This window comes from Oryctolagus cuniculus, chromosome 5 (genome assembly GCF_964237555.1).
Source record: "Oryctolagus cuniculus chromosome 5, mOryCun1.1, whole genome shotgun sequence".
NCBI lineage: Eukaryota > Metazoa > Chordata > Mammalia > Lagomorpha > Leporidae > Oryctolagus > Oryctolagus cuniculus.
In genome coordinates this window covers 147,427,343-147,446,115 of record NC_091436.1, presented here as the reverse complement: position 1 = coordinate 147,446,115, position 18,773 = coordinate 147,427,343, and the positions used below count along the sequence as shown (strand labels likewise).

Here is an 18,773-nt window from a genome sequence, read left to right as displayed (position 1 = left end):
GATCAAGGTATGCTGAGGCCATTAGCATAGTCCAATCTGAGTGGTGTTCTTTTAAGAAGAGGATGTATGGACACAAATACACAAAGGGAAGATGTGGGTCAGGGAGAGAGGCCTCCCAAGAAGCCAGCCTGTCCAAGGTTGATCTTGGACTTCCAGGACCAAGAGTGCAGGAGTGGTGTCAGCCACCAACTCCGTGGTCTTTTGTTCTGAGACTCCCAGGAAGTTAAATACAGGCAGCTACTGAATTTCCCCCAAGTGATCCTATTTCTGGGGAGAATGTTGAACTTCAAAGAGGCAGTACTGTATGGGTATGAATTCAGGCCGAGTTTTAAACTGCAGCTGTGCCACTCCCTAGCTTTGTGCTTCACCCCTTTGTTCTTCCTTTTCCCCCTGTGGAACATGGGAGACCTTCATAAGGGTGTGGGAAGCCTTAACTGGAGTCAGTTATGTGAGTTTTATCACTGCCTGGCACATGGTAAGCCTCAGTAAATGGCATTGATTGTTAGGATGAGACAAAATGCCAGGGAGAATCTCAGTTCTCATTATGTACATCAGTGGTAACTCTTAAATAATATTTGCTCATTCCCAAGCCTAGGAAATAGAAAACAGGGCTCATTACACATTTAAAAACATTTCTTACTGACATTCCAAGGAGTTTGGAATGAAGATTTAACAAGGATCTCTTTGAATGTGCTAAAGTAGCAAGAGTGTGCTACAAACAGTTTTTGTTCTATGACATGGGGAGAAATAGCATTTTCAGTGCTGTTCTCTGCACACATATGTATGTAGGGGCAATGCAAACGAATCCTGTGAGTGGAGGAAGAATGGCTGGTCTTTAAATAAGGAATTGTTTAATTAACTTCATTTTTGTCTCGGAGCATGAAAGGCAGTGTTGCCGAGGAAAGCATTCCAGCGCAGAACAGTTGCGTGCACCTTACTGGTGATCCCCTGGGGAAATAATTTTGGACTGTTAATATTTACTGTTTGTTAAAAATAGCCTGTTTACTTCTCTTCGTTAGGAGGAAGGGCCAATGTTTTTAGCTCCTGGCAAAGTTTTTTTTGGGGAGGGGGGCAGGAATAAGAAGGCCTTGGAATAGAGATCCCCACCTAATGACTTTCTGGCAGCCCGGTAGAATAGAAACATGTAAGACTTGTGTTTGAAAACTGCAGCACAGCTTGATTGTGGTCGGTGAAATAAGAAGTCAAATAATTGGGCATGTATTTTATTATTATTATTATTATTATTATTATTGCAGTGCCTTTGACATCTTGCAAGAGGGGTGGTAATTGAGCTCTTGCTGGATCTGAGTTATGTCAGTCTTGCTTGTGTTTAGGAGTCTGATCGAAACAGTTGTTCTTGTTTCCATATGCAGGAGGGCCCACACAATGCTCTAATTGTGGAGAGCATATTGTTGGATGTCAGGAACGAAAGTGCAGCTTTCTGGAGGGAGTGGATGAGTAGAAATGTAAAAGCTTTGCCTGTGTTCCTTTTAAATGTGAAGGGTTTATTAAAGATCAGGGTACATATTTCCACTCTTTCTGACCACCCACATTGTTATTCTTGACATTTTGCTGCCTGGAAGAAGTGTGCTTTTCTTTAGGATTAAATTCTTCCATAATTGATTTCTTGCATTGATGCCTAACTTATTCTTAAACTTTATTTGTAATAGATGCTAGTAAATGCAATCCTGGCGATGCAGAAATAGAATCGAGAAGGATGTGTGTGTGTGTGTGTGTGTGTGTAGTGAGTGTGTGGGAAATTCCGCATGGAGTTTTACAATTCCAAATTTGTAAAAAAAAATTTACCTATATTCTTGCCATCTTGATAAAACAGACATATTCAGTTTTACATGTTATTTTTGCCTTTTTGTATGCTACTTTTTAAACATAATTGTAAGTACATACACAATTTTATACATTCCTTTTTATTAGCTATAGTGAATGCTTTATTAGAGGTGCTTTATAAGACTATTTTTAATGATGGCATTCTATTCCATTGGTAATGTTTACCATGATTACTCTCTCTCTTGTCCTCCTTTTAGCTGGCTTTTGCTCTCACGTTTTTTCCCCAGTAAATAATGTCTCTGCATTTTTTCCTAGTATTCAGTGTTTAGTTATCCAATGAATAGTTTTCCAGGGGTCAACCAAAAGTTATGGCTTCTAGCAAATACTCCCATGTTACTCTTTTTTTTTTTTTAAGATCAGGATTTATTTGGAAAGTGAGATAAGTACACAGGAATGTGAGGGCTTTATTAAGGGAAAATGGGTCAGAAAAAGTAAACAGGGAGTTCCATACCAGCCTTTTCCAGGGATCCCATATTACACTTAAAAAGGATGGTGAGGCAGGTGCATCCTTCTTGGGCTTCATGTGCTCACAGGTGTCTTTTCTTTTTCTTTTTTTTTTTTAGGTTTTTTTTTTATTATTATTTTGAAAGAGTACAAAGGGAGACAGAAAGATATCTTCTACCCACTGGTTCAGTGGATGGGTCAGGCTGAAGCCAGGAGCTTTCATCCAGGTCTCCCACGTGGGTGGCAGGGACCCAGACACTTGGGCCATCTTCTGTTGCTTTCCCAGGCCATTAGCAGGGAGCTGGATTGGAAGTGGAGAAGCTGGGACATGAGCTGTGCCCATGTGGGATGTTGGCACTGCAAGCAGCACCTAAATGTGATGCACCATGATGCTAGGATCAGTGTCTTTTCTGATTGTTGAACTTTTAGATTCCTTCTTCTTGGAATAATAAATGATGCTGAAGTGTATGTTTTTGTGCTAAACTTTTCTTACCATTTCCAAAAGCAGATTCAGAATTATAGACACAAATCATATGCCAAAAGTATGATTTTTTAAAAGATTTATTTAAAAGGCAGAGTTACAGAGAGAGAGAGAAAGAGAGAGAGAGATTGAGATTGAGATTCCATCTGCTGGTTCACTCCCCAAATGGCCACAATAGTCAGGACTGAGCCAGGTTGAAGCCAGGAGTGGGGAGCTTCTTCTGGGTCTCCCATGAGGGTGTGGGGGCCCAAGCATTTGGGCCATCCTCCACTGCTTTTCCAGGCCATGGCAGAGTTGGATTGGAAGAGGAGCAGCCAGGACTCGAACTGGCGCCCATATGGGATGCTGGCGCTTCAGGCCAGGGCATTAACCCGCTACGCCACAGCACTGGCCCCATGTTTGTTATGTTTTTAAAATCACCTGATCCTCCCTGTAGGTCTCCAAGGATTGGTTTATGTTTTCTTTCAGGTAGAATATTCTTGTGAAATTGATCACTGAACTTTTTTGAAAGAAATCTGGTGCCTGCCTTGCAGAGTTGGCCAGGCTGGGCATCGGAAGTTCAGTGTAGGACTAGGTCTCTTCTGAAGCATTGTAGCGTGAATTTGAGGAACACTCTTGCTTATTTGGTGCTAAATTAAAATGAGAACTTGAGAGTCAGAAATAACTGGTGATCCCTTTGGGGATGCATTTGATTTCCCAGGTACCCACAAGGGAAGTCTCTGGCTGGACTTTGCATCTCAGGGAGAATGCAATCTTCCTCTTAGGGTGGCTCTGGAGGGCTGCAAGCAGACCTCGCAGTCAGCAAGGCCTTCACCCACAAAGCCCCTGCTTGGGCTGGGAAAGCAACCTTGGCCAGTGTTATGGGTTGGAGCAGAAACTGTTGGGGTTGTCCCTTCTGATACCCCACAGGGTACTGTTACCTTCGGCTTTCATCTTAAACCAGTACTCTCCTAGAGAATAAAACCCAATCCAATCTTGATACGGAAATATGGGAAACCAAGAGCAAATTCACGTGTAGGCAACAGAACGACAGATTTTTCCTGTCTTTTCCTCCCCTAGGTGAATTTTGTGGCCTGCCAGCTCTTTGCCTTGTGTGCTGCCTTCTGGTTTCGCATCTACCTAACTCCCTGTAAAACCAGTTCCAAGGTCCGCCATGCCTTTGCCACCCTTTTGGGCATCTATTTCTCCATCTTCTGTTTTGGCTGGTGAGTATGAGCTTGATAGTTCTCATATTTTATCTTTTGGATGTTTTGTGACAGTATTCTTAACATTACGTTAAGATAAGAAACACCATCTCGTAACATTTTGTAATATTATAAATATGTAAAATAATGGGGATGTTGCAGGAATCTCCAGGAAATTGGCTACCCATTGAAAATCAGTGCATTGAATTTTTTTTTATTAAAACTAGATTCTGGGGCCAGCATTGTGGCGTAGCAGGTTAAGCTGCAGCCTGCAATGCTGGCATCACATATGGGTGCCACAGTTCAAATCTTGGCTACTCCACTTCTGAGCCAGCTCTGAGCTAATGCACCTGGGAAAGCAGTGGAAGATGGCCCAGTGCTGGGGCCCCTGCCACCCATGTGGGAGACCCAGAAGAAGCTGGGTTCAAATGCAGACATTTTGGGAGTGAACCAGCAAATGGAAGATATCTCTCTCTCTCTCTCTCTCCGACTCTCCCTGTCTCTCTGTAACTATGCCTTTCCAATAAGTAAAAAGGAAATCTTAAAAAAAAAATGCTAGACTTCTATATGTGCATCTCTCCCATCCCAGGTCATATAAGGTTTAATCTTTCCCTGGGAGGAACTTTTCCTCATCTTAGTAGATGGTGGTGTATTTCTTGATTTACTGCTAGAGACATTGCCGTTGGTCTTGCATGTTGTCAGAGTAGAACAATGACTGTAGTGCACCTCTGTTAAAACCAGTGGCCAGGACTTCCCTCTGTCAGGTAAGCTGGGCACCTGTGCTGGGAGGAGCATTTCTTGGGAAGAAGTTTTAAACAGGGACCAACATTTCTAGAAGTACATCTTCAGGAAATTCGTGAATTTATTCCGGATACTCTAATATTTCTCCTTATCCTTAACAAAAATTTGAGAAAAGAAGAGTATTTGGAATCATTCTCTAGGTAAAAGTCTTAGTATATGAGGAAGCTTAGTGTTGATACTGGTACTTTTTTATTATTTTTTTAAAGATTGTGTAGCTATTTTTATTTATTTGAAAGGTAGAGAGGGAGAAAGGGAGAAAGACACACACTCAGACAGACAGACAGACATGGGCCGGGGCTGGGAGGAAAAGGAGACAGACAGGCAGACAGAGAGTTCTTCCATCCATTGATTCATTCTCCAGTGCCTGGCTGAAGCCAGGATGCTGGAAGTCAATATGAGCTCCCATATGGGTAGCAGGGATGGACCAAAGTACTTGAACCATCATCCATTGGCTCCCAGGGTGAACCTTATCTGAAATTGGGAGAGGAGGCAGGACCAGAACCCAACCACTCTGATATTGGATGTGGGCATCCCACATGGTATCTTAACAGCTATGCCAAACCCTGCCCCAGTACTGGTACTTTAAAACTTTAAAATAATAATAATATAGTCCCAAAGAAAGAACTTTCTCTGCACTCTCAATTGTATAGGAGAAAAAAGTATAAGCATTCCTTTTATGGATTCTTAACATTATTAATGTTGCAACTGGCAAACTATGTCTTGACTTCCTGATGTCACTTCAAGATACAGTATCTTAATTACACAGAGCAATCCCATTTGATTGATTTTTCTTTTACATAAACATGAGTTAACTGATCACTTGCTTTCTGGTAAGAGAGGGGGTGAAAGGTGAAGTGGCAGCAGTACAGTGGGCAATAGCTATGTTAATATGAAATATATTCAATGTCCCCCCCCTTTTATGTCTTAAAGGTACTCTATACATCTTTTTGTGCTGGTGTTAATGTGTTATGGAATCATGGTTACTGCAAGCATATCTAATGTTCACAGGTAAGACTGGGAACAAGGCAGGGTGGGTTTTTATGATCTTTGATATGTAATTCCAGGGTAAATGTGTGTCTTCCCCATTTTTCGCAAGTGGTGCATCCTAGCTTCTGTAGGCAACCAGAAGGAGAAAGTGGGGAGTGCTAGGCTGGGAATCTTCAGAGATGGCTTCATGAAACAGGGGTGCTGCACACTGTACCTCAGGTGATGAGAGCATCTGTCAGGGTCAGGCAGCTCTGTCTATGATGGCCCCAAACCCAAATAACCCAAATGTTCACCAAAATAGATTGCTACTCAGCAAACAAAGAAATGAATGATTGATACACACAATAGCCGGCGCCGCGGCTCACTAGGCTAATCCTCCGCCTTGCGGTGCCAGCACACGGGTTCTAGTCCCGGTCAGGACGCCGGATTCTATCCCGGTTGCCCCTCTTCCAGGCCAGCTCTCTGCTGTGGCCAGGGAGTGCAGTGGAGGATGGCCCAAGTGCTTGGGCCCTGCACCCCATGGGAGACCAGGATAAGTACCTGGCTCCTGCCTCTGGATCAGTGCGGTGCGCCGGCCGGCCACAGCGTGCCTGCTGCGGCGGCCATTGGAGGGTGAACCAACAGTAAAGGAAGACCTTTCTCTCTGTCTCTCTCTCTCACTGTCCACTCTGCCTGTCAAAAAAAAAAAATTTAAAAAAAAAATTAAGATACACACAATGGTGTGAGTGGCTCTGAAATATGCTACGTGAAGGAAACCACACTAATTTCTGTTTTAGAAAATGTGAACTAATCTATAGTGATAGAAAATCAGAGATTGCCTGGGGTGGTGGTACAGGGAGATGTTGAAAGTGATGACAAGGAGGTATGATGATATTTTAGGAAGTGATAGAGTTGTGTATGTCTACTGGGTGTATTACATATGTCAAAATTTACTAAATTGTGTATCTTAAGTGAATACAATAAAATGATTAAAAAGGAAGACATTTTTACTGTGATTTCTTGATTTCAAGGTACAGGAGTAATTGAGTCCTACCTTGAAGGCTACATGCGTGGATAATGGGTTGAGATACCTGGGCATCTGTGTTTGCACTATCTCAGTTACTGTGGTCTTTCTGAAAACTTGGTATTTACTTTGCTTCTTAAGAGCACTGGAATGGCAGCTGTGTGAAAACAAAGACTTTTGTTCACTGCTGTAGCTTCAAAGCCGAGAACAATACCTGGCACAAGTAGAAACTCAATAAATATTTATGGAATGAATGACTGAATTTCTTCAAAAGATACTTACCCTTTTGTGACTTCTTTTCTGATGCCCTCTAAAAAGCTGATACTGCATTTCCACTTCTGAAACTCTGATTAATGACTATTAGCACTTTTCCTTCTTGAAAATTGAAATCTAACTTCTTAATGTATTCTCTTACAGTTGCTTAGACTCAATTTTTGGTTTTCAAATCTTTAACTCTATAATCAGTTCAACTTAGTATACAACGAGCTCTGAAAATCTGGATTCTAATTCTCTCCCCTCAGTGCCTTCCTTGAAGACGACGGTAACCTTACTTCCAGGAGGGAAAAAACAAGTTCATTTTTCTAATTTGGAAAGAGTGGGATTTATAAATGCTTTGTATAATGACAAAATACTTAGACAACCGCTTTTTTCTATTTTTAAAATGAGGGAGGGAGCAGTTACTTGGGTTTCCCTAAGCATGATTTTGGAAGCAATTGAATGATGAATAATAAAGATGCATATCATCGCATATATCTAATTAGCTTACAAATTGTAATTTATTATCTCTGCCTACACTTGTGAGATGCTGATGGGAGGCATCCGTTTGCCAGCAGGCCAAGAACGTGCACACACACGTGCTCTGTGTCAGGTCCAGGGTTCACGGAATTCCAGTCTGGCCTGCAGAGCTGAGCACTTTCCATCCAGGCTGTGGCTGTTTCACCACGGTCACGCTGTGGTAGCAGACGGCTCTGTCACAGACCAACACGGAAAGAGACCAGAACAAATTCTTTCCCTGGTACTTTGCTTGCGTGATTGCCAGTATTGCTGCAGAAGTAGGGAGGAGCCCATGGTTCCCCATGGATGGACTCAGAAATCCAGAGTCATTTCCCATTGATTTAGGGGAAGAACTCTAGCTGGAGTCGGGAAATCTGGGTCTTCCAGCAGCGTGGGTTTGGGCAAGTCAGCTTTCCCAATGTAAAACCTGGGGTTTGTAGTAGTTTCAGTGCAGGTTCTCTTCCACGCTATCATTTCCTGATTCTTTGTGAGCTGCTCCCCTGTGCACTTCACAGGGCCAGAAGGAGGAGTCCAATCACCTGGCCTGGGAGAGGGGAGGAGGGCTTGTATTTGCTGCCCGATGCAGCTAATCTTTCTGGACTGATTGTTATTCAGGACTTGTTTGGAGAGTCCCTGGGGACCCCCTTCTGCTTCCTTCCCCATCCCTGTCACAGGCATCAGTTCATCATGCGTGAGCTGATAGGAGCAGAATGTAGTTTGTACCTCCTTGGGCCAGCCTTGTGTGGGAACTTGGTGATGTGATTATCATTTTTGGAGTCCTACCTTTGTACCTTGTCCTAGACCACTCTCTCTTTAGCAGATTATATTTAATTATTTTTAATATATAAACTATTATTTAATATATAGTTTAATATTTTAGTGTTTCAGATACACTATTTCTAGAACAACTCTATGGGATATGGATTCGTTTTTCTGACATAAGGAAATGAAAGCTGGGAAGAGAAATAAGTATACAGTGGATGAATTTTCACAGGGTGAGCACCACTCAGGTCAACAAGGAATGTGTTGCCAGTCCTCATGTGCCAGTCTCACACCCCTCCTTCCTAAAATAATCACTGAGCCAGCTGACACCTCAGATTACTTTTTCCCAAGCTTTCCTGTTGCTCCACCTCCAAAATGCCACCTCTCTTGGATTCCTTAGAGTTTTCGGGTCTGGCCAGGGCATGAATTCATTGTCTTGTTTAATGGGGCCCAGATCTTGACCTTGGCCTTGACAGGTGGTATCTCATGGAAACAGTTGATTTGAACCTGTTTTACTCTTGGAGCCAGCAGAGGGTCTGATTCTCACTCCTGTGCGGCTGCATTGGAAATGGTCCTGGAAGACTTCCTCTTTGAGTCTTTTCTGTGCTTCTGCCTTGAGCCTCATGGACTGGCTGCCGAAAGGGGAACAGGTACCAGAGGAGGGCATTGCTCTCTTCTGCTCCTGCTTCAGCTCTTAGCGGGGTTTGTTGTTAGTTATTACCTTAGTTATTTGCTTGTGAGTGGTTTTCCAGACAATCTTCCTGGTTTGGAAATGGTGTAGGATGGACCCCAGATAGGGGAAGATCTTTTTGCAGGGTATAGGTTAAGGATCCCTTCTCCGAAATGCTTGGGACCAGATGTGTATTAGCTTTCGGAGGTTTTCCAGATTTGTAAATATTTATATAGTCTTTGCCATTTGAGCAGGTTTTTTTTTTTTTTTTTTTTTTTTTTTGCCATTTGAGTAGACTTTAGGGAATGAAGGTGAGCCAGAGGGAGGGGCATGCGGAAAGACATCTGGCCTTAAAAAATAGGATGTAGTTGTGGACTATGAGCAGCCAAGTGTAATTTGGATGTGAACTGGATGCACAGCATGGCTGGAGCTGATCCAGAGAGGTAGGTGGAGCTTAGTGTGGGAAGCAGCTTGCATGCTGCGTTCAAGCCTTTTGATTTGGAGGTAGTGGAATTCAGTGGAGACTTTCAGGAAGAGTAGCATTCACACGGTCGTTTGCTCATTTAATGCCCAGTAGGTAGATGGGGTGAAGAAAACACACATGACCATCCTTGTCTACACAGAGCCTCGTCTCATCAGGGATACAGTAGTAGTCTTAGCCTGGGCTGCTGTAACAAAACACTGTAGATGGAGTGGCTTATTAAGAACAGATATTATTTTTCATAAAATAATGAAAGCTGGGAATCAGAGATCAGACAGGACCCTCTTCTGTGAAGCAGACTGCCATCTTGCTGTGCCCTCACATAATGGAGAGTGGAAAAGCCCTCTGGAATCTCTTTTTACAGGCACTAACCCCATTTACAAGGACTCAGCCCTTATGACCTAATCACTCAACAAATGCCCCATCTGGTAGGGTTTGTAGAATAGTTTGGATGTCCCTCAGAGGCCCATGTTTTGGGGTTGGGTCTGCAATCTTACGTTGATGGTTAATGGATTCATGCTAATTGTGAACGGACTAAGGGTGGAAGCTTAATTTAAGGAGGCTTGATTTAGGAGGTGGGCGTGGTGGGAGGTCTTTAGGTCTTTGGGATTGTGGTCTTGGAGGGAATTTCTTTAGAGGGGGTTTGTTATTTAAGCCAAGTTGCCTTCCTGTCTTGCCATGCAATCCCCTCCCATGTATACTGCCACTGTCCCCTTCCAGCCTCACCAGGTATGGAGCTGAGGGGCCTGTTGGATACTGGACTGTGATTCTCTAAAGCTGTAAGCTGAAACAAACACTCCTCTCTAAGTAGCTCTTCTGAGGTATTTTAGTTGAAGTAATGAAAAGCTATCCAATACATCATCACATTAGGGTTGAGGATTTCAACATGAAATTTGGAAGGGAGCACACAAGCTTTCAGTTAATTGCACAGATTTTAGAAAAAGTTTCTTTATTTTCCTCGACTTGAAAGGCAGAATACAGGGCCAGCATTGTGACGTAGTGGGTAAAGCCACCACTTGTGACACTGGTGTCCCATATGGTCACCGGTTTGAAATCCAGCTGCTTCATTTCTTTTTTTTTTCTTTCTTTTCTTCTTTTTTTTTTTTTTTTACAGGCAGAGTGGACAGTGAGAGAGAAAGAGACATAGAGAAAGGTCTTCCTTTACCGTTGGTTCACCCTCCAATGGCCACTGCAGCTGGCGCACTGCGGCCGGCGCACCGCGCTGATCCGAAGCCGGAAGCCAGGTGCTTCTCCTGGTCTCCCATGCGGGTGCAGGGCCCAAGCACTTGGGCCACAGCAGAGAGCTGGCCCGGAAGAGGGGCAACCAGGACAGAATCTGGTGCCCCAACCAGGACTAGAACCCGGTGTGCCAGCTCTGCAAGGCAGAGGATTAGCCTATTGAGCCGGGGCGCTGGCCCGCTGCTTCACTTCTGATCCAGCTCCCTGCTAATGCTCCTGGTAAAGCAGCAGAAGATAGCCCAAGTGCTTGGGCCCCTGCATCCACATGAGAGAAACGGAAGAAGCTCCTCCTGACTCCTGGCTTCGGGATGGCCCAGCTCTGCCCATTACAGCCATTTGGGGAGTGAACTGGCAGAATGAAGATCTCTCTCTCTCTCTCTCTCACTCGCTCTCTCTCTCTCCTCTCTCCATCTCTTTTTCTCTCTCACTCTCACTATTTCTTCCTCTCTCTGTGTAACTCTGACTTTCAAATAAATAAATAAATCTTAAAAAAATGCAAACAAACTACAAAGTTTTTTAAAAAGGCACAGCACAGGGGGTAGGGGTCTCCTAAGTGCTAGTCCTCCCCAGATTCCTGCAATAGCCAAGGCTGAGCCAGGAACTCCATCCAGGTCTCCCACATGGTTGGCAGGGGCCCAAGCAACTGAGTCATCATCCACTGCCTCCCAGGATGCATTAGCAGGAATCTGGGTCAGAAGTGAAGTAGGGGCTGGCATTGTGGCAGAGCAGATGAAGCTGCTGCCTGCAATGCTGGCATCCCATATGAGTACTGGTTTGTGTCCTGACTGCTCTGCTTCTGATCCAGCTCCCTGCCAGTGTGCCTGGAAAGGCAGTAGAGGATATGCAAGTGCTTGGGTCCCTACACCCACGTGTGGGACCTGGAAGAAGCTCTTGGTTCCTGGCTTCAGGCTGGCCCAGCCCCAGCTATTGTGGCCATTTGAGGAGTAAACCAACAGATGGAAGATCCCGCTCTCCCTGTCTCTCACCCTCTCTCTCTGCATAGGGAGGGTCCTGGGCAGAGCATAGTGGATGCTAACACTTAAAGGCAGAGAATGATAAGCTGAGCAAGGAGCCTTGGAAGAATTAACCAGAAAGGTGGGAAGAAAACAAGAAGCATGGAAGCCAAGAGAAAGTGTCTAAAGGAGGGAGTGGTTAACCCATGTTGATGATTTGCATTTTATGATGGTGTGAGAAGAGGAGAATCTGATTGTGAACCTTTACAGGTCCATGGTTCCCAGCGCTGGCTGTCCTTTGGAAACACACCTGCCAGGTGCACCTGATGCCAGGTTAAACCAGAGTACCTGGAGTTGAGTCCTGGGCATCTGTAATTTGATCCCATTATATTGCCAAGGCTGGGAACCACTGCTTTGGTTCAGGTGTGAAGAGAAGATGGGCTCAGGACAGTGGGAGTGGGAGTGGGAAGGTGAGGAGAGGAGATGGGCAGGGATGTAACTGGGTAGGACAGGACTTTGAGACCAAATGTATGTGGAAGGTGCTGGAGGGGAAGAAGAGACATGCTTATTGGATGCATTATTGTCATGTGTAATGATCTGGCCATCTGTGTCTTTGGTTTCAGATTCTCCTTCTTTGTAGCCATGGGGTATCTTACCATATGTCACATCAGCCGAATATACATCTTCCACTATGGAATTCTCACTACTGATTTTTCTGGGTGAGTATCTGGGGAAGGGGATTTCACTTCTGCTTTTGACCAGTCTCTTGGAATCTGTAAACACCAAGTGCATACCTAGGAATCATTAAGAGCTGGTTGAATCTGTTGGTAAGATTCTGTGCCATTGAGGGTAAAGTTTAAGATTAAAAAAAAGTTTATTTTCAAATAGGCAGAGTGACAGAGAGAGAAAGAGAGAGAGAGAGAGAGAGAGAGATCTTCCATCCGCTGGTTCACTCCCCAAATAACCTACAATAGTCAGGGCTGGGGCAGGCTGAAAAGGAACTTTGAACCCCATCTGGTATCCTGTGCACATGACGAGGACATGAGGACTTGGGCCATCATCTACTGCCTTCCCAGGTGCACTAGCAGGAAGCTGGATTGGAAACAGAGTAGCAGAACTTGAACCAGGCACTGTAGTATGGGATGCAGGCATCCTAAGCAGTAGCTGAGCAGACTGCCCCACAACACCTGCCCCAGGTCGAAGGTTTGATGTTCTGTAAGGCTGTTGGCTCTACTAATGGAAGACAAGAGCTGCAAATTGTAGCCTGAGGCTGTATCTGTCCTGCTGCCTGATTTGTAGCTTCATATTGGAGTAGGCAATTCTTCATGATGTATTTTCTGTGGCTGCTTTTGGACTAAAATTGCAGAAACCGAATAGCTTACAGAGCCTAAAATACTTACCATTTGGCTCTTTACAGAAAAAGTTTGCTAACCACCATGGTAAGGGCTGGTATTCATCTCTTACCAGCTAGTTGTACAGAAATTCTCCCATACAAACTGGTAAGTAGCTGCCGCCCTGACCCTTTGAGTGTCCCCTGACCACCCCACCCCTTCCCCGGGTCCGGTAGACCTCTAACAGGGAGAGCGCAGCAAGGGTCTAGATGAGTCATAAAGACTTAGTCACCATGATCTCAACCTGGCAGGCCACCTGTCTCCTGATCAGTGCAAATTCTATCCTGGCTTGAGATTGGTTCCTCAAGATGCATGTGAATCTTAAGGAATGAAGATGAAAGTGGAGTTGTTCCTGCAACACGTTCTGTGTTGTTCACATCACTTCCCTGTGGGTTTGATTCTGTTCTCAGCCGGCGACCTGAGGTCAGGGAGAGGGAGAGGAGAGGAGAGAGAAGGGAAGGGCTGGATGTCAGGTTGCATTGTGTCTTATTTGGTGATTTGCTGGGGAAGAAGCAATGAAATAAGAAGTTAGAACCCACAGCTCATTTCTGTGAACTTTGAAAATTGTGCAACTAAGTTTTCCAATTATGAAAAAGCTTAGAAAGGCAGGAACTATTGTTTGGAATTCAGGATCTGTAGTATTTAAATCTTCATGACTGTGGTGTCACAGCTGCTGCTCTTCCTCATTGTGGAGTGCACTTTCTCAGTTTTTCTGAAGCAGACTCATGAACCTTATTTTTTCATGATATGTGTAACTAGAAAAACATTGAAAATGTAAGAGCAACAGAGATAACAAAATAAGGAGTTGAAGCAGTAAAGGTGATCTTTAAAGGGATCATAATCCCATAGTGTCTCATCAACAAACTTCATCTTTTGGTTTCACTCCAGAGTCCACTGTACTTAAAAGAACTCTTGGCTCTTTTTTTCTTTCTTTTTGCTTAAATTTTATTTAAGGAATAAAAACTTCATGCATTTCATATATACAAATTTAGGAATATAGTGATTTTTCCCACTCGTCCTCCCTCCCACACATACTCCCATCCTTCTTCCTCTTCCCTTTCCTATTCCCATTCTTATTTTTTTACAAAGATCTATTTTCAGTTAACTTTATACTCATAAGATTAACCTTACACTAAGAAGAAGGATCAACAAATACAATGAAGAAATATGTAAAAAAATCCAAAAACAAAAAACAGGCAAACAAAAAGCATTGTCCTCAACTGTCAAGACAAGCACTGCTCAAAATCATCACATCATAAAATGTCAATTTTGGCTCAATAGGCTAATCCTCTGCCTTGTGGCGCCGGCACACTGGGTTCTAGTCCCAGTCAGGGCGCCGGATTCTGTCCTGGTTGCCCCTCTTCCAGGCCAGCTCTCTGCTGTGGCCAGGGAGTGCAGTGGAGGATGGCCCAAGTGCTTGGGCCCTGCACCCCATGGGAGACCAGGAGAAGCACCTGGCTCCTGCCATCGGATCAGCGCGGTGCGCCGGCTGCGGCGGCCATTGGAGGGTGAACCAATGGCAAAGGAAGACCTTTCTCTCTGTCTCTCTCTCTCTCTCTCACTCTGCCTGTTTAAAAAAAATAAATAAAATGTCAATTTCACTCATATAAATTACCTTGTAGGTACTCTACTAGTTACCACAGATCAGAGGGAACATAATGATATTTGTCTTTTTGGGACTGTCTTATTTCACTAAGTATAATGATTTCCAGTTGCATTCATTTTGTTGCAAATGACAGGATTTCATTTTTAACTGCTGTATAGTATTCCACAGGTATATATCCCATAATTTCTTTATCCAGTCTTCAGTTGATGGACATCTGGGTTGATTCCATATCTTAGCTATTGTAAATTGAGCCGCAATGAACATGAGGGTACATATAACTCTTTCATATGCTAATTTCACTTCCTTTGGGTAAATTTCCAGGAGTGGGAAGGCTGAGTCATAATGGTATGTCTAGATTCAGCTTTCTGAGGTACCTCTGTAATGTCTTCTACAGTGGCTGTACCAGTTTACATTCCCACCAACAGTGGATTTAGAGTACCCTCTCCCCCACATCCTTGCCAGCATTTGTTTGTTGATTTCTGTATGAGAGCCATTCTAACGGGAATGAGGTGAAACCTCATTGAGGTTTTGATTTGCATTTCCCTGATGGTTAATGATCCTGAGCATCTTTTCATGTGTCTGTAGGCCTTTTGAATTTCCTCTCTGGAAAAATCTCTGTTCAGGTTCTTTGCCCATTTCTTAACTGGATTGTTTGTTTTATTGTTGTTGAGGGTTTTTTTTTTTTTGAAGATTTTATTCATTTATTTGACAGAGTTACAGACAGCGAGAGAGAGAGACAGAGAAAGGTCTTCCTTCTGTTGGTTCACTCCCCAAATGGCCACAATGGCCGGAGCTGTGCCTATCCAAAGCCAGGAGCCAGGTGCCTCCTCCTGATCTCCCATGCAGGTGCAGGGGCCCAAGGACCCGGGCCATCCTCTACTGCTTTCCCAGGCCATAGAAGAGAGCTGGACTGGAAGAGGAGCAACCGGGACTGGAACTGGCACCCATATGGGATGCCATTGCTGCAGGCGGAGGATTAACCTAGTGTGCCATGGCGCTGGCCCTGTTGAGTTTCTTTAGTTCTTTATAGATTCTGGAAGTTAATTCTTCATCAGTTGCATAGTTTGCAAATATTTTTTCCCATTCTATTGGTGACCTCTTGCCTTTTGCAGTACAGAAGCTTTTCAGTTTGATGTAATCCCATATACAATTTTGGCTTTGATTGCCTGTGCTTATGAGGTCTTTTCCAAGAAGTCTTTGCCTATGCCAATGTCTTACATGGTTTCTCTCATGTTCTCTAGTAATTTGATGGTATTGGGTTGTAGATTTAGGTATTTGATGCATCAAGTGTGGATTTTTGTGTAAGGCATAAGGTAAGAGTTTTGTTTCATACTTCTGCATGCAGAGAGCCAGTTTTCCCAGCACCATTTGTTGAAGAGACTGTCTGCTCCAGGGATTGAGTTTTGCTCCTTTGTCAAAGGTAAATTTGAAGTAGATGCATGGATTTATTTCTGGAGTCTCTATTCTGTTCCATTGGACTACATGTCTGCTTTTGTGCCAGCACCAGGCTGTTTTGATTATAAATGCCCTGTAGTATGTCTTGAGATCTGTTACTATGATGCCTCCAGCTTTGTTTTTGTTGTTTAAGATTACTTTAGCTACTTGAGGTCTCTTGTGTCTCCATCTGAATTTTAGCATCATTTTGTTTCTATATCTGAGAAGAATGTTGTTGATATTTTGATTGGGATTGCATTGAATCTATAAATTGCTTTCAGTAGTATGGACATTTTGAAGATGTTGATTCTTCCAAACCATGAACATTGAAGATTTTTCCACTTTTTAATATTTTCTTCTCTTTCTTTAATGTATGTAATTTTTATCACAGATATCTTTGATGTCTTTGGTTAAATCTAACCCAAGGTATTAAATATTTTTGTAGCTATTGTGAATGGGATTAATCTTAGAAGTTCTTTCTTGGCTATGGTATTGTCTGTGTATACAAAGACTATTGATTTTTGTATGTTGATTTCATATCCTGCCACTTTACCAAACTCTTTTATGAGCTCCAATAGTCTCTCAGTGGAGTGTTTTCGATCCCTTATATCTAAAATCATGTCATCTGAAAATAAGGATAGTGTGACTTCCTCATTCCCAATCTGTGTCCCTTTGATTTCTTTTTCTTGCCTAATGGTTCTAGCTAAAACTTCCAAGACTGTATTGAATAGCAGTGGTGAGAGTGGGCATCCTTGTCTGGTTCCGGATCTTAGTGGGAATGCCTCCAATTCTTCCCTATTCAGTAGGATGCTGACTGTGGGTTTGTCATAGATTGGCTTGATCATGTTAAGAAATGTTCTTTCTATACCCAATTTGCTTAAGGTTTTCATCCAGAAAGGATGTTGTATTTTATCAAATGCTTTCTCTGTATCTATTGAGATAATCATATGGATTTTGTTCTTGAATTTGCCAATGTGATGTATCACTTTTATTGATTTGTGGATGTTTAACCATACCTACATACCAGAGATAAATCCCACTTGGTCCGGAGTGGATGATCTTTCTGATATGTTGTTGGACTCAATTGGCTAGTATTTTGTTGAGGACTTTTGCATCTATGTTCATCAGGGAAATTTGTCCGTAGTTCTCATTCTCTGTTGTTTCTTTTTCTGGTTTAGTAAGTAAGGTGTTGCTGGCTTCATAGATTGAGTTTGGGAGGACACCCTCCCTTTTAATTGTTTTGAATAGCTTCAGAAGAATTGGTATTAATTTTTCTTTAAATGTCTGGTAGATTTCAGCAGTGAAGCCATCCAGTCCTGGGCTTTTCTTTGTTGGGAGAGTTTTTATTACTCACTGAATTTTCTTCTTGGTTATTGGTTGGTTAGGTTTTCTATGTCTTCACGACTCAGTTTTGGTAGATTGTGTGTGTCTAGGAATCTGTCCATTCCTTCTAGGTTTCCTGATTTGTTGGCATATAGTGCTTTGTAGTAATTCCTGATTATTCTTTTTATTTCTGTGCTATCTGTTTTTTAGAGTTCCTTTTTCCTCTCTAATTTTATTGATTTGGATCTTCTCCCTCTTTTTTTTTTTTTGGTTAGTTGGGCCACTGCTGTGTCAATTTTAATTTTTTTTAAACTAGCTCTTCATTTCACTGATCTTTTGTACTATCTTTTTGCTTTCAAATATTGTTTATTTGTTCTCAAATTTTAATTATTTTTCCCACTAATTTTGGGTTTGGTTTGTTGTTGTTTCTCTAAGTCCTTGAGATTCATTGATAGCTCATTTATTTGATGTCTTTCCAGTTTCTTGATGTAGGTACCTATTGCTATATCGTCCCTCTTTTTTTTTTTTTTTTTTTTTGACAGGCAAAGTTAGACAGTGAGAGAGAGAGAGAGTTACAGACAGTGAGAGAGAGAAAGAGAAAGGTCTTCCTTCGGTTGGTTTACTCCCCAAATGGCTGCTACAGCCGACGCTGTGCCAATCCGAAGCCAGGAACCAGGTGCTTCCTCCCAGTCTCCCATGCGGGTGCAGGGACCCAAGCACTTGGGCCATCCTTCGCTGCCCTCCCAGGCCACAGCAGAGAGCTGGACTGGAAGAAGAGAAACCGGGACAGAATCTGATACCCTAAATGGGACTAGAACCTGGGGTGCTGGTGCCTTAGGCAGAGGATTAGCCAATTGAGCCACGGCGCTGGCCATAACCTTCCTATTAATACTGCATTTGCTGTGTTCCACAAGTTTTCTTATGTTGTCATCTTCATTCATTTCCAGAAATATTTTATTTCTCCTTTGATTTCTTCTATGACCTACTGCTTATTCAGGAACATATCATTCAGTCTCCATGTGTTTGCACATGGAGTTGTTGATTTCCATCTTCAATCTATTGTGATCAGAGAAGATGCATGGTATGATTTTGATTTTTTTGAATTTTCTGAGGCTTGCTTTATGGCCTAGTATATGGTCTATCTTAAAGAAAGTTCCATACACTGATGAGAAGAATGTGAATTCTGCAACTCTGTTGATATCAGTCAGGTACGTTTGGTTTATAGTTTCAACTAGCTCTGTTGTTTATTCATTGATTCTCTGTTTGGTTGTTCTGCCTGTTGATGCAAGTGGGGTGTTGAAGTCTCCTGTTGTTATTGTATTGGAGTCTATGTCTGCCTTTATATCCATTAACTTCTCTTTTAAATAGCCAGGCACCCTGCATTTTAGTGCATAT

General features: G+C 42.9%; 1 protein-coding gene across 7 annotated transcripts in view; it reads left to right on the top strand.

Annotated features, from left to right (window-relative positions):
* Window positions 1–18,773, top strand: part of MBOAT1 (membrane bound O-acyltransferase domain containing 1) — a 273,642-nt gene that overhangs the window by 46,213 nt on the left and 208,656 nt on the right. For 6 of the 7 annotated variants that reach the window (XR_011388755.1, XM_017344969.3, XM_017344967.3 and 3 more), the window contains 3 exons: window positions 3,830–3,975; window positions 5,686–5,763; window positions 12,248–12,343. Coding sequence is in view for 6 of the 7 variants with exons in the window: in XM_017344969.3 (XP_017200458.1) it covers window positions 3,830–3,975; window positions 5,686–5,763; window positions 12,248–12,343 (320 nt within the window). In the remaining variant the exon portion in view is untranslated. The remainder of the gene's footprint in view (window positions 1–3,829; window positions 3,976–5,685; window positions 5,764–12,247; window positions 12,344–18,773) is intronic. The other variant, XM_017344968.3, reaches the window with a different exon arrangement.